The following is a 16,131-nucleotide window of genomic DNA, read 5'->3' as shown; positions in this document are numbered from 1 at the left end:
TATATAGTGGGATATTTCTTTAAAATCCAGTAAATGGTTGAGTATTCTTGCTTCTATCCTTTAGGAGAAGCGGGTATCAATCATCATCGCAGGCTTTTGCTTGCGGTCGGTGAATTTGTAACATAATCTCCGTCTCGGACATTGCATGAATCTGACTTCTTGGATCACTGTGAAAAGCAAGACTCTCATTTAACGCCTTTTGCAACCTCGGAACATCCTAAAGGGTTTCACATCCAATGAAGCACTTTGAAAGTGTACTCACATTTGCATTGTAGGAGGCAGTGGACAAACTGATTGCAAAAGAGCGAGGGCCAACCCACCTATCCCCTCCTATCCCGGAGCGACCGACTTCTTTATGTTCAGAACAAGGATCTTTCTTACCTTCCAACCTCTGTGATAGTACGCATTGAAAATCAAGTCTGATTTCCACGGTGGAACTTCTACAGTTGACCGGCTCAACAAGATGCTAAAAGTCCTTTTATTTCCGAATAGGATGTGAACGCAAGGGATACCCTGCCCAGAGCGAGCAGAAGTGACAATGTGTGTTTTATCAGCAGTCTTTTTTTCCCTTAGTGAAAGTGATGCCGGGAACTCGCTCTCCCCTCAGCCTATGATTTAAGGAGCGGAAAAAGCCAAGAGAAAATGCGTCATTATCCCATGTGTCCTCAGTCTCCCCAAAGAAACCTATTCCTAGGACGTGTAGCGTCGAGCCGCTCCCAGCACTTCACTCACACACAATCATTCAAAAGATTTTACAATGGAAATCTCATCTGTAGGCGTGTTTCGGAGACGCCACGAAACGAAACCCATTCGGTTTATGTGCAGAATATGTATATGGCTCACATTCAAAATTTTCCAATCTGACTTTTAGCCTGCGTTCATCCATTTTCCATTGAAAATCAGTGCAAATATCCCAGAGCATGTCCCCGCCCCCTTATATTACAGTGAGAAGTTAACTAGTTACAACTTTACCAAGTATCATGCACGGTACAAAATGATGCGGAGATAGTTTAGAGTCTGTTGTGACAAGACTCACCACAGCGTAAACAGATACAATTAGACTGGATTTTGGAACTATTGCCGCAATCTGGTCGTGCCCTGAGGCTGCATCTGCTGCAAGGTTTTTATAGGTTAATAAAATTGTGGAAACTACTCTTCGATTGCCTTTCGAAATCAAATGTCCAAAAACAAAGAAATATTCTCAATGTGGCGTATTTTCAAATTCTTATAAATAGTGATTTATATGCAACAGAAAGATACTGACTGCAATTACACAAACACAATACGTTGTTTTTAATGTTTTCAACACAAATAATAAGCACCTGAACGTTACCAATCATTTCGCTGGATCAGCGTTGGCCCAACTTTGCTTAACATAATTCGTTTTGTAAATTAGGCTATAATGTGCAATCTGAATTTGCAGAATTTTGCTTCAGAAACGTTTTACCGTCCATTCACTGGATCTAAAATTTTGCAAGTACGATTTAAAACTTTCATAGCTCACTTGGGGGTTAAATAAAACTAATCACAATTCAGATTATCGCAGCATGTTTTTTGCCATTCTTTTGCGATCTCAAACGGGTATTCTAGAGCAGAGTTGTGAACTATTAATTTTTATCAACTCCTTCTTGGCTTTGTTTTCGCAGAGGAGCGTTAAGATGGAAGCGGTCTATTTCATCTCACTTTGAAACAGATGTTTAGAGTTCCCAATGTTCGGGAGCGCCAGCTGACTAGGGCTCCATGTGTAGACTTTATATTGGGAGTCGGAAACACTCATGGTGTCATTAAGGAGTCTAAAATAAATGTACTTCTTTTCGTTTTAGTGATACGGCATTGAATGTAGAATGCAGGGTAAATTAGGTCTATGTAAGAAAACATACGGTTTTGTTGAACAAGAGATGTACCGACGTGATCAGGGACCTGGATCCATTGATTTTGTTAGGAAGCAGATTCGTAGCACAATGGAGTGATATTACTCACTGAAGATGGAGTAACATATTTGTAAGGGAGTCTATCGCAGCACCATAAAAGCTCTTGACCCAACATATGAAGATTACTTATGCAATTCTAGTCGGCTGATTCTCCCATACTTTGAGAACTTGTAAGAGATACCAGGACATGGTTGCAGACACCCCCCCCCCCCCCAGATTATGCGCTGGCTACACAATTTTGCATCGAATCGCGATAATTGAAACGATTCTTTGGCCTCGCTTGCCTCACCATTCAATAAAATCACGAATGACATTTCACCTCACACCACTCTTATGTACTAACTCCTTATACAATGATTCGCTTCATCAATGGATTTCCGGAAATTGAGTCCTGGAATCCTACAGCACAGAAAAAGACTCTAAAAGCCGGCACCGTCCTTGCCAACCATCAGAAACCCATCTATACTGATTTCCCTTTACGGTGTCCGAGCATCCACAATGATGCTGGATGGATAAATTCAAATATTCGATTCCTCTCAGTGGAGACTTATCTTCTACTTTCAATCCTGAGAGGACAATTCCCTATTTTGACCCCTCCCCCCCCCCCCCCCCCCCGCCCCAAGTAGCCAGGGGAAACACAGTTATCCTGCATGTTACCCTTTAGGAATGCTGCATCTTTCACAATTTGGAGAGGAAGGGCCCGGTCTGCTGTTTCGTGTCTCAAAGGATAATCCACGCCACTCTATCTGGGGAACATTTGTTGCACTTCCTCTGCCACATGACTATTTTTACTAACGTGAGGAGATCGGACCTATATGCAATGTTCCGGCTGTTGTCTCACGAGTCCTTTGCTCAAAATATCTTGTAATAAAAGTCAATAAACACTTTGCCTTTGCAATTATTTCCGTGCTTGCTATCTTCGGTGATTTGTGTATAGGGCAAGGATTCCCAAACTTGAGTCCGCGGACCTCCGACCTCATGGTCTTGGTCGGGAACTTCTGGTATAAGTCCATTTGGATTCCTCAGAACGTTAATACCGTTCTGTCTTCACTAAGTGATGGAGGAAGTCAGCAGGTCAGCTAGCATCCATGGAGAGGGATCACCAGTCGACGTTTCCGGCCCAGACGCTTCATCAGGACTCTACCGATGAAGCATCTCGGCCCGAACCGTCGACTGTTTATTTCTTTCCATGGATGTTGTCTGACCTGCTGAGTTCCTCCAGTACGTAGTGTGCGTGTGTTACTCTGGATTTCCAACATCTGCATAATCTCTTGTGTTCAGTCTTCATTATATAGGAATGCACTGTTTTTCTACTTTCTTTTCTGCCAAAGTTCACAGCGTTAAAATTTCCAGGCTACATTCTATCTGCTCTGTTCTTGCTCACTCATCTGTTTATATACCCCGCACCGAAACGTCTCTGTAGCTTCTTTCTTACGGTCATCGTCTCTTATCTTTGGATTATCAAACAACTTGAATATGTTAGATTTGATACCCTCACGAAAATTATTGATATTGAGCTTATGTATCTGGAGACCAAGGCACTGATATCTGACGCACGCCATTAGCCCTTGCCTCCCAACACCCTCCAAAACCGACCCATTCAAGCCTACTCTCTGTTTTCTGTCCGCTACTGATTCTCAATTCACGTTAGGGCACTGGCTCTAATTCAGCGTGCTCTAATTTCGTTCAGTACCCTCTTGCATGGCACTTTATCAAAGCCCTATTGAAATTCCAAATGCACCATAGCACAACCCCTACCCCACTTCACTTATCCGCTATTTCAAACTTCAAAACCCCAATAGATTTGTCAAACACGATTTCCTTTTCATAAATCCATGCTGAGTTTGTCGAATCCAATTTATTTCCAAGTACTCCCTTACCACAGCGTTTTCTAACTACTGGGGTTCAAGGTGGAATTTCTTTCGCCGCACAGAGCTGTAAGCTGCGTTTTGGGTCTTTGATTTGTATTGAGGAACCCGGACTATAAGTCTACCCAGCATACATTAAAACAATTCCTTTGAAGCGCACGCTCTATGGACTCCGCAGTCAGCTTGCCGACCCAATGCCGGGTTGTATAACAGGAAATGATTGCAATTTATCAATCGCAAATTAAGTTGAGGTAAAGAATCTTTGACCCATTTGATCAGCGTTCCTGCCGTGCTATTTTCTGTGATTTCGGTGCCCTAGGTTCAACTTGCTTTCCTGCCAACCTGTTTCAGCTGTTGAGTGCTGTCTACAAATAAACACTGAGACTGTTAACAGTTCCTTCACGACCTTGAACGGTGTATTTTTATACCGCTCGGTAGAAGAGGTCCCAAACTTTTTTTTAAAATTCCCACTTTAGGTGTTCCTCCTGCCCAATGAATTTTAACACCCTTTCCGCTAGCGCAACGCTATTACAGCGCCAGTAACCCAGAGTTCAATTTCCGCTGATGTCTGTACAGTACTCGCTCCCAGCCTCCAATTCGAATGTGTACTGCGAAGCAATCTGCCTTTTCGCTCCCAGGTTGCGGTGCTGCCCCTTCTGGATTGCTTGTTTAGGGAACATCTAGTTCAAGATTCAAGATTGTTTATTGTCATTCTTCAGTGCACAAGTGTAAAGGTGAACGAAGTGATTGTCACTCCGCACCCGATACAGCATAAAAAAGTTTAAAGTACTTATAAAAACCAAAGAAAAGCATACAATAAATATAAATAGAAAAGCAATCCTATATAATACAATGTCCACGTAATTGTCTTCGTAATACGACGCCTAACACTCGGGTCCCAGTGATCTCTTCGTATTCCCAGAGCCCGGATATATTCTATGGTATGGTGGCTAAACACGCACGCTACTCCGGGTACTGATTCAAAAGCCCGCGCTCACATATAAATAAATGCTAAGAACACGGACACCATCTAAGATGGCACATGAGTAATGCAAATAGTTTCACGCATCACCCCCCCCAAATATGTTCTCATTGAATTATATCATGTAATCAGAAGGATTGACCGTTGCGATGGTTTCTTTATTCCTTATAGCTGCATTGCACTTGGAGCTCTTCCCCGCCAAACCCCAGGGGCGCACTCGCTGTAATGCAGGTGTGTGGGTGTCTGGTGGGGCAGGTTTTCAGCTGTTTGGCGCACAGTTTCGCATGCGCACAACGAATGGCAGCAAAAGGCCAAATCGCGGCACCCACGTCGGCGCCCACTCTTTACAGAAAGGGAAGACATTCAGCTATTGGAAAGACTTTGAAAGAAGATGACATGTGTTGGAGGTATAAGAATGGGAATGCACTGCAGAAATTTCCTTTACTCGTGGTCACCTTGTTTATTGTAACTGCATAACCCCATGGAAAAGTATTGACAAATGCACCGTGTTCCATGTTCCTCTGCAGTTTATTCCTAGTCCTCCAAAGCGGATTCGGGCTTGCTAATTTGGAATTGAAAATACATGGTGAACGTTTGCTTGCAATTAGCAAATTACGCTTATCGCTATTGAACAATGACTTTCATATTGCACAGGTAGCTGACTTTTAGAAAAGTCGGGAATCATGGAACGCTCTAGCCATTCCGCCCGTCTTGAACGTGTCTATTTTCGAGGCTCTTTCCGCACAGCCCCTTAACGTATTTACCTATTTTGTATTTCAATGTCCCACTCATTCAGCTTTTGCCCCCGTTTCAGGAGTATTACATTCCTGACCATGGAATACGTTTTAGAAGTTTCCTTCAATCGTTTTTCTTCAGTTTCCATCGGTTACCTATCTACCTGCCAAAGAAAATAGTTTATTTTACTTCCTTTCTCGATTCAGGCCATTTAAATAGTTTCATACAACCTCTTGACCTTCTTTGGTGTAAGCAGAACAACATCAGAGTGCTCGGCTTCGTTACGTAATTAGTTGCTATTCCTCGGTCCCATTCAGATAAATATCTTCTGACCCTTCCCTTTGAGACCATGGAATCCTCGAAAGGTGAATCCCGGCATACCACTTCAGTACATCATGACAGTCACTAACAACAGAAATACTTATATGGATAGAAAATATTAAAATTCCTAAACCGGGCAGCGTTTCTGCACTTTGCTGTGTTTCTCTGTAAAGAGTATTCATTTGAGACTCCAAATTTCATCTGGTTAAGGTACCATAACCTTCCTGGTATGTCAATGGTATAAGAAGCTTTCGCAAATTCCACATTAAACTCAAGAATTTATGCAAATCTGCTCGGTGAAACCCTTGAAAAAAAAATGCGTGATATATTTGATCGTTTTACATAAGGACGTGTCGAAGACTACTTACACTTACATGTTTCATAGACCTTAAAATAAATCTTTAAAACACACTGAATAAATGTCAAGGCATTTAGCTTAGCGTACAATACATGATAAAATTCACAGAAAAATGCTTACATACGTAGATCCATATATAATCAATATTTAACGTCATCAAACAATACTTGTAAAATTCATCAGTCCAATACTCTGGCGGAGTGTTTATTAATACCACTATAACTGCCAATTTACAGGCGTTCCGTCTATGCTGAAAGTCTTTTTACTCCCTTACGATTCTCACATAGCTTTCCTCGTTTCAATTGCCACCTGATTGTATTTTTTTTTGTTGCAGAATTGGGAACCCGGGAATTCTCACATATAAAGTTTTTTTAAAAAAACGCGGCAGCTTTGGCAATAAACTACAATCAGTACAAATGTCAATGTAGTCCTTATGGGACAAAATATGAGGAGCCTCTCTGCCATTTTCCATGAAGCCAAAGATGAGCAAATAAGGATTGTGCAGCTTGGCGTACAGTGCATGGCCACAGATAGGATTGTTCCCAGTACCGCGCTGTCTCTTCCGTATTTTGAGTGTTCAGGTGGGAGTACATTCTGACACGATTATTGCCACCAGGCTGAAATAAATGAAAAATGCACACTACAGATCTTGGGACATTCATAATCTGACTAGCTGAGTTTTAACATTAGTACAAGTGCATAGATTGGTGTGTAAAGTCTCATGTTTTGGTTAATCTTGTTCTGGAGGAGGGAAAATATACGGTGCTTTTTAAACATAGTGCATAATTACAATAAGTGGTAAGCTTAGAGAATAATGAGGCAATAAATTTTAAATGGTGTGGGATAGAAACATCAAAAATATTTTGTCCTTCAGTCCCTTTGTTAATTGCTTGACTTCCTCATCCTGTAACTCCCCCAAATACATTTTGACGTTGTGCAGAACTCTGCAGTATTAGCATGGAGTGGAAATACTATTTTTAAAGGGAATGGAATAATTTCCTCTTGGTGTGTTTTAATAAGACCAATTACTGCTGAGTGAGTGTAGCAATGGACATCATCCAGTATACAAAATTTTAAAATACAGCCCCAGAAATGTGTCAGTAAACTTTACTGTGAAATCTATATGAGTAAAAGTAGTTATTTGCACTGAAAAAAAAATAGCAGGTACAACGGCATGTTATATGTAATATAAATAAATCTAGAGAATGTTTAAGCAACGCATTGTACCCAGATGATTATGACAGAGGCAGCAAGAGTGATGGCTCACATTTAGAGCCCATGTTCAAAATGAAGGGATAACAATTTCTTCATATTGTATACCATAATGAACTTGCATGTAATACAGTTGAGAAGTGCCAACCTGGTTCCTAATGAACACGTGCCTAGAGGACAAAACGATACCGAGTTGTTTATAATGTAGTCATGATAGACATGGTTCGCCGACTTTACAGATTGACTGCTGTTGGTTACAGAGAAAAAAAAGTTCCACTGATGCGGGATGTGTTGCTCGTGTTACTGTTTGGGTAGAGGGAACTTGAACCAATAGTACTTTATGTAACGTAGGAATGTTTATGCGGACACTGACACTGTTTGATGATATTGAAGGTGCTCCATTCTGCAGCGTTCAGGACCAAAATGAATGATAAGAACTGGAACTACTTTGCACCCAAATCGAGCTTCATGCCAAAGGCACCCGTGATACAGTTAATTCTCTAAAAACATAGTGCATATAGTGGAAATTCAATTTTCATTCCAACATTATTTCATATTACCACTGAGGATGGGTAGGTCATGGCTTAGGCATGAAAGGTGAAATGTTTAAAAGGATCATGAGGGAAACTACTTCACTCAGAGGGTGGTGAGAGCGTGGAACTACCTGCCAGCAGAAGTGGTGGGAGTGGGTTCGATTTCAACATTTAAGAGAAATCTCAATAGGTATACGGATAGGAAGGGTATGTGTAGCTATGGTGGGAGCGCAGGTCTATGCGGCTTGGCAGCGTAATAATTCGGCACGAACTAGATGGACCTAAGGGCCTTCTGTACTGAATGCTCTATGACGCTATGACTATAATGAATTATGTTTCAAATTTAAATGCTTAAATTATAAACAGGGATTACTGGAATCTGCAAGGTAAAGCCCAGAGGGGGTTTGTACTTGAAAGTTCACTTAAAAATGTGATTCAGTCATTTGTTTCTCTTTGTATGCTTCTTTATTTTTCTTATAACAGCGTGATTAAAAAAAAGAAACACACTGCTATGGAGTACTTGAAGGTGAATCGTGCAGTGTGATTTGAGAAAAAACTAATATGGATTTTTTTTGCTGATTCAGTAATAAAATTTGGTTAACTGGTGCATACAATATGTGAGATTCAGTTACCAGTTTTATTGTTGTTTTTTTATATTCTTGTAAAATAGTTTACTTTGCACGTCAGCTTAAATCTGAGAACATAAATTGAAGTAAAGAGATGAAATAAAGGCAGCATATAACTGAATCCAAAACTGACAGTTATTAGTCTGCAAACCTCCCCAACCATAGTATGAGTAACTCACTTGTCAGTAAATAGATTGAGATTCCGGACAGTTCGATAACGGATGTTGTAGCCCTACTTTTCAATTAAATTTTGAGATTAGTATGACCCACTAAGGTGCACCCCACGCCCATATACAGTTTTCCACCAATGTGGTGACTAAATTGCGTATTGCACACGTCACTTCCATTCTGTTGGTACAAAATGTAAATGGCTACTTGTTCTATTAAACCAGCTTTATTGTCCCTGACCTCGCTTGGAAACGCCGTTGTAATATTACTCTCCATAAACACCCCACTCGTCATTTTCTCTGGGTGCGCATCTTGATCTTACTTACTAAAGTTCAACATGAAGACGGATGAAACATTTTCACCAAACTTGATTAAAGGTGGTTAGTCAATTAAAATATATTGTTGTAGGAAACTGTGAGATCACATTATTGCTGTGCTTATGTGATTAATCTATCCGATAGATTCTATTGAGTGAAAAAAATGTCGATTATTGAAGGAAGGTTTTACCCACTCATGCCGTCCATGGCCTTGACACCCCACCCCCACCCCGCTCTTCTAAACCAGGTAGATGCAAGCTGAATTTACTTATTAACTTCTACTTCAACTCCCTTTAAATCCTGATGAGTAACAATTACTTCTCTATTTCGATATATAATCCAGTTTTATTAATAAAAAGGAAATATACAAACTGCGACTAAAAATTTATCTCTGAGCCTCGGATTGGAATTTTTCCAGATAACGCACTCAAAATGCTGGAGGAACTCAGCAAGTCAGGCGGCAGCTGTGGACGGAGATCTTTCAGGCTGAGGCCCTTCATCAAGACCGAGTCACCTCCGATTATTCCTCTCCATAGATGCTGCCTGACCTTATGAGTTCCTCGAGCACTTTGCGGGTATTACTTTGGATTACTAGCATCTGTAAAATATGTGGTGTTATCGTTTTCTCGATAAATTGCTACTCCACCGGATAGCACATCTGGACTATTTTCACGGCTGTGTAAAATGGCAGGGCACCACTACTGTACTATTTAAAATGAGTTAGGAATGGGCCATAAACAGCGTGTTTTTTCGCCACACTAATATAACCTATAAACGAATACTGATATAAATACAACCAAGTGGTACGGAGACACATGAAGCTGGTGATGACACTCACTGCCTGCCCTGATGCAAACTCGAGAAGCTGCATTTTTACATTTCTGCTCTGCATGTTTGGATGTCATATTATATTATCTTCAGATGAAACTTGGCAGATTTTGCAAACTTTTCAAAGGGTATCTCTAGTTGATTAAATCAATTAACGGGCCTGGCTGCTAGTTTGATCCCTTTGTTCTCAGATCAGAATATAACGAAACGAGTTTAGGTTATAAAGATTCTAGCATCCACGATATCACGAGGTGATATCGCATTAAGGTTGAACATGTGATTCCTTCCAAGCAATATAATTAGTCGGATCTAAATATCTCTGGGTCACTTTTATATTAGGTAGGATAAACATATTTACAGTTATCTCTATTATTTTTGCCATAGCTACCAAATCGTTCCTTGCCAAAGGATACGTTGGAAAACAATAAACAGCTTGAGTTCTCTTGTGTCTTTTTTGTACTGTGCAGATACTTTGGCTTACGATCTTGGCATATATCCAACAAGAGAATTTTTTCTATGATTCACTACTGCATAATGGACGTATTAAGGCATCCTGTAGCGTGTCAGTCCTGGAATAAGATTTAATTGGGACCAAAATCTTAGCATTCTTGCGCATTTCACTTTTCCTTCTGTATAATTGGAAAAGAAGCCGTGGGAATGAAGAAAATAATGCATTGTTCTGGGGTATCTCCACTCATTAGAAAAGTTAGTCAGTAACCCCGTCAAACGTGTAATATGGAAATACTTTATCTAAGTTAAAGAAATTCTGCCTTTCGGCCCTACCCGAGGAGAAAAGCCGTGGGGTTTATACAAATAGTATTATCTTATGGTCAAGCTATTTGGCGACGTTATTTATACGGTAATCTATTACGGTGTAAGCCAGCGGCAGCTCATTACAAGAAGGGCTCGGCGAAGTCCATTCGGGGAAGCATTTATACTTCGATAAGGTACCCGTACATTCACTTGCTACTCTATTACACTGCTTTGAAAAAGTATTCAGCCCCAACCCCTTGTTCACATAAATGAGTATTAATTCCAGGGTTTATGATTTTTTATTTGTGAATCACATGCTCCTTTTTTTTTAACCACAGCAGGTCCCCCCAAAACAGGGAAAATTGTTGAGTAAGTAAAACTAAAAATTCAAAAATTGCAATGTCAGCAATTCGAAAGTATTCACTCCCTTTGCTCAGAACTCAGTTGAACCACCGGTTGCAGCTGTTCCAGCCAGTAGTCTTTTTGGATGTAGGTAAATCTCTATTAGTTTTGTACAACGTGATGGAGCCCATTCCCCCTTGCAAAATTGCTCAAGCTGTGCCAAGTTAGTTGGTGAGCGGGGTGGACAGCAATTTTTGGTCTTGCCAGAGATGTCCGATGGCTAAGGTCAGGACTCTGGCTGGGTTACTCAAGGACATCAATTTTCCATTTGAAGCAACTCTGTGGTTCAACTTCGTTCTGCTGAAAGACGAATTTTTTCTCCCCGTTTTAAGCTTTCTGGCAGAGGCTAGCAGGTTTTTACTCAGGATCTCTCTGTATTTATCTTGCTATCGCTTCTGGCCAGATTGCCAGACCCTGCTGCTAAAGAGCATCTCCGGAGCGTGATGCTACCTCTGTCTTTTACAGTAGGGATAGAGTTGTCCGGCTGATGCGCAACGTTAGATTTATGCCACATGTACCGCTTAGTGCTGAGGCCACAAACTTCCACTTTAGTCTCATCCGACCTCAAGACCTTCTTCAACATCTTTACAGAATTTCCTAAGTGAGGCTTAGCAAAGTCGCCACGGGCAAGGAAATGATTTTTTTTAGCTAGGGTTTCTTCCTTGCCACTTTTCTGCAAATACCCTTTCTGTGCAAGGCCTTAGAGATTGTGGAGCAATGCACTTCATCTCCGTCGCAGTCATTGACTTTCACAGCTCACTCAGAGTAACTGTTGGCGTCACAGTAGCCTCTCTCACAAGCATTCTTCTTCGGCGACTAAGTCTGGCGAGGCGGATCGACCTAGGCAGCGTGGCTGCAGTTTCTTATTTTTTCCACTTTTTCACGATGGACGGCACTGAGCTCTAAGATATGTTCGGTGCCTTTGTGACGGTCTTGTACCCCTCACTAGATCTGTGCTTCTCGATTATCATTTCCCTGGCTTGTCTTGAATGCTCTTTTGCCGTCACTTGGGTTTGAAAATCTACCATACTGTTGGACCTTACAGGGAGAGGGGGTATTTATTCTTATGGATTCATTGAAAACAGCTGAACCTCCAATTTTCTGCATCAACAAATACCTTGCGTTGGTAAGGTAGTATACAGTACTGCACCTGAGGAAGGTTAGTACAGCAGTTACAAAGAGGATGAATACTTTCTCAGGCTCACGATTTTGGTTTTTAATTCGGAATAAATTGTTGATAGGTTTTGGAAGTTTTTTTTATTCGACATGATGCACTATGTTTTGTAGATTAGCTCAAAAATCCAACTTTAATATATTTTAAATTTAGCAAATGATACAGTAAAATATGAAAATAGTTGTGGGGATTGAGTATCTTTTCAAGGCCCTGTAGATCTCCCATAAATCTACGAACAGATGAATAGAATTAACACTCCTGTTCGGATCCGGCTGACAGATTCGAATAGAGAATGTTCTGATATACCTTTGCTATAATTCGGTTTTAATTTGAGATTTAGTCTGGGATTTGAGGGAAGAGAAATAAGCTGAGATCTCAAATACGCGAAGGGCTTCCAAGTTCATTTTGGTGTTCTACCTTAATTAGGCGCGGTAAACTCTTAATTGTCTTATAACTTGTTAGAAATTTATTGAAATCAGCTTTCTGCTGTTTGAACGGCTGCATGGTGTATTTGTTTCAGCTCGAATGCTTCTTAATACATACTTGCGTCTTCATCATGGTACACTGAAGCATTCTCGACCCAATTTCTATGCCTTTAATGTCACAACTTTTGTTTTTATTGAAACGAAGCAGAGTTTATGGAATAATGAAAGATTCACGTAAAAACTCTTTAATGTCATATTCAGTTGTGTGTAACCTAACTGGAATGCATTCGTTTACCACATTGCTTACCTTCACAACTTGGGAGCTCTCCATCTCGAGTACTTACACTTGCTGCGAAGTATAATTATAAATCCCAACTGTGTTATTACCCTTCTGAAACGTGTCACCAATTAAGTTAAAGATTGTATCTCTTTTTTCGAAAATATTCTGCTTCACCTCTGCTACTCCTGTCTCAAGCCTTGACTGTTTCACCTCAAATCTGACCAACCTACTGTTAATAACGTAAACCGCAGCAAATGCAACTCACACATCGCCATCTCTGTGTTCACTGACCTATCCCAGCTGTCTGACCAGTCACATCTTGAATTCGATCTTCTCGGTTTTGTTTTGTCTCCATGGCATCGTCATATTCTCTCTCTCTCTCTCTCTCTCTCTCTCTCTCTCTCTCTCTGTCTCTCTCTGTCTCTCTCTCTCTTCTCTCTCTCTCTCTCTCTCTCTCTCTCTCTCTCTCTCTCTCTCTCTCTCTCTCCACTATCACTCACATCGACCCCGCCAAAGCCACCCCGCCCACCCCAGTCCGCAGATACTCTGTAACCTCCACGAGCCTCCGGAGAACTCTGTCTCCTCCAACACAAGACGCCTGCCTATTCCTCATTTTCTTTATCCCACCAGAGCCCAGTATGGAATCCCCCTCCCCCCCCCCACTACCATGCGCATCCACCCAGCTCCTAAATATTAACCGCCTTAGCACCCTGCTGTCCTCCGATTTTCCCTTTAAATCTCGCATCATTAAATCACCCGCAATAATAGAACCTCGTTCAGTTTGGTATTTACCGTGCTTCTGTGAAAAAACCTTTGGTTATTTTGCTCCCTCGAAAGCAGGTTTTAAAGAATCTCGAACCAAAAATGAAAAACTCATTTTCAATAGAAAATGAGCGCCCAAGAAGAAGGGTGCTACTTGTTTTTAATGTCTGACTTTAAATTCTTTTTTCGTTTCCTTTTATTCGTAAAATTGCAACCCAAGGAACCGTTAAAATGCAATGAGCTATTTCAAACTATAAAATAAATTTATGATTAAATTACGTATATGTCACCACATACTTCTTAAATATACTATATTTAAGGGTTGACAATTGAAACCCGGATCTTACTAGAGTATCTGTAAGTCTTCCATTACTTGGAGCTATTTGGTTGTCCTCGGGCTGTGGTGCAGTATAACACCTCGACTTCTCTGCTCATGAGATTCTCACAAAAACAAAAAAAAACAATTCAAAAGAAGTTTGGAGGAAATCTATTCTCGTTCTATGATGGCGATTCTTTGCTACGAAATTTGTATCTTTCCCAAATGTTTCCACTATGTAACGATAGAAGTAAACTAGAGTTAATATTAAGGGTTCAATGTTAAGTTATAGCCAGCAGAGAAACAATAACAATGTAGCCTGCAAGCTGAAAGTGACATTGACTCTTTCACAAGATTGATCGACACTCGTCAAATTGCGCCCAAAGAAAAACAAAGCTAATGTTTATGGCATAAATCAGTCAGAAGCACTCAGCCTTCCCCCCCCCCCCCACTTTCTCTCTCTCTCTCGCTTTGGACGGTGTAGTTTGAGATGTGCATTGTGTGGGGGTCAGTATGCTGTAAGAGTCAGCGGAGTTTTTGCTGTTTAATGGGTGACTGCGTAAAACTTTACCCAGTTTAAGTCAGGGATGGCCAAAGAATTGGAGCCGGCTATGCACCCGAGCCGACTGATGGATGAGTTGTTAATATAACCCGGCACCTTTCGACTCGGGGCGCCGCTCCTTCATCAGCTCAGACTCTGAGTTATTGCCCAGTGTCCACTCACACGGCAACTTAACGGGAATTGATGTACAGGTGCGGCAGGGACAGAAGAGCGTAGAAGGGGCAATGGATTCCACAGTGCTATTTCACACTTACAATCCAAACACTAGTCTGTCCTAGGACGCGCCCCATCCCCCGGAATAGAGTGTTCTGTACGTCCATTCCTCGTAACCAAATCGTCAAAGTTTTATTTCTTTTGTGGTCCCATTGCTCTCTAATGAGCAGTTTTGTTTAATATACTCGAATTTGCCTTTTGCTCGAAGCAACGAAGCGCCTTTCTAATTGTCTAAAGCCCCGTTATTCTGCAACATAGTTCACGGGAGGCAAAACAAAGCAACGGTCAAAATATGATTTAAAACGAAGCAAACAATACTTGCACACTCACAGATCCAAGACATCCTCTGCCTCTCCACAGCCTGTTTCGTCAAACAATAACTGGATGATAGCGCGTAAAAATTTACTACTGGGAATAAGTTCTAGACTTGACACTGCGGAGCACCAGTCTTTTAAAGGCTGCCCCGATCATATTGAAGTACGATTTAATTTCACGCGATGTAAGAGCGAATATTCAATTACTCCCAACCCAAGTGGCCCGAGCTGAAGTTCCCCCAAGGGATGACTCACCGTAGCAGGGTATCAAGGCGCCGTTGGGGCTAGCTTCTTGAATCTTCTTGTTTTGAACAGGGGACCTCGCCGTCCGTCCAGCGCTCTGCATATAGAGATATTTGTTAAAGGCGCTGTCGCCGATGGGGTTTTGAACGTTGGTATCCAGTGACTCGCATTCCTGGTGGAAAGGGTTTCTCGACTTGTCACCATAACTTTGGCCTTTGTTGGCCAGGAAGTTGGGGCCGAACTTGTCACTTGGCTGGAATGTTCGAAACGGAGAGTGTTGGTGTTCTCTCCCCTGCGGAGCTGTGTTATAATACGAATCCATGCTGGTTATCTCACAATATGACACGCAGGTCTCCCCGTTCATTCCCAAACAAAAAACAAGCTTCGAGTGCTTAAGGAAAGCGCACTGCCAGCGTCGCAGCGCGGAACTGACTTGCGAGCGATTCGGAATCGCGCAGCAGAGATGGGAGTCGACTTGAACTCGAGTCCTTTTGTGGGTTTTTCCGTGAGAGGCAGGGGCTTGCAGATGCAACGGCTTGCTATATCCCAGACCCTCAGCGTCTCCCACCTCTTCCCCCCAATTAATATGTAGATCAGATAAATGGGGAGGTCAGATCTCCTCACAAAACACTTCAAAAGAAGAGACAATTAAACACATGACAGTAATGTAATTAGGAGGATGAATATATATCTGTTCCTATCTTAAAATCCAACCAGGGTCAATTTAATGAGCATGCTGTACTTGATTTGCAACGCCCCTGTTGAGTCCCGTCTTTGTCTGAACACTGCAACTCTGATTCGTTTTTCT

At 41.5% G+C, this 16,131-nt stretch overlaps 1 protein-coding gene across 3 annotated transcripts in view; it reads right to left on the bottom strand.

The window, feature by feature from the left end:
• alx4a (ALX homeobox 4a) overlaps positions 1 to 15,687 on the bottom strand; it is a 34,718-nt gene extending 19,031 nt beyond the window's left edge. The window contains exons 1-2 of one of the 3 annotated variants that reach the window (XM_059973966.1): positions 15,332 to 15,687; positions 13,404 to 13,408 (exon numbers count right to left, since the gene is read on the bottom strand). In XM_059973966.1, the coding sequence (XP_059829949.1) occupies positions 13,404 to 13,408; positions 15,332 to 15,687 (361 nt within the window). Of the gene's footprint in view, positions 1 to 13,403; positions 13,409 to 15,309 lie in introns of all 3 variants that reach the window. The other 2 variants (XM_059973964.1, XM_059973965.1) reach the window with 2 other exon arrangements.
• Between the last annotated feature and the right edge of the window lie 444 nt (positions 15,688 to 16,131).

The sequence above is a fragment of the Hypanus sabinus genome, chromosome 7 (assembly GCF_030144855.1).
Source record: "Hypanus sabinus isolate sHypSab1 chromosome 7, sHypSab1.hap1, whole genome shotgun sequence".
Taxonomy (NCBI): domain Eukaryota; kingdom Metazoa; phylum Chordata; class Chondrichthyes; order Myliobatiformes; family Dasyatidae; genus Hypanus; species Hypanus sabinus.
The sequence above is the reverse complement of the archived record's forward strand: the minus strand, read 5'-3'. Positions and strand labels throughout refer to the sequence as shown.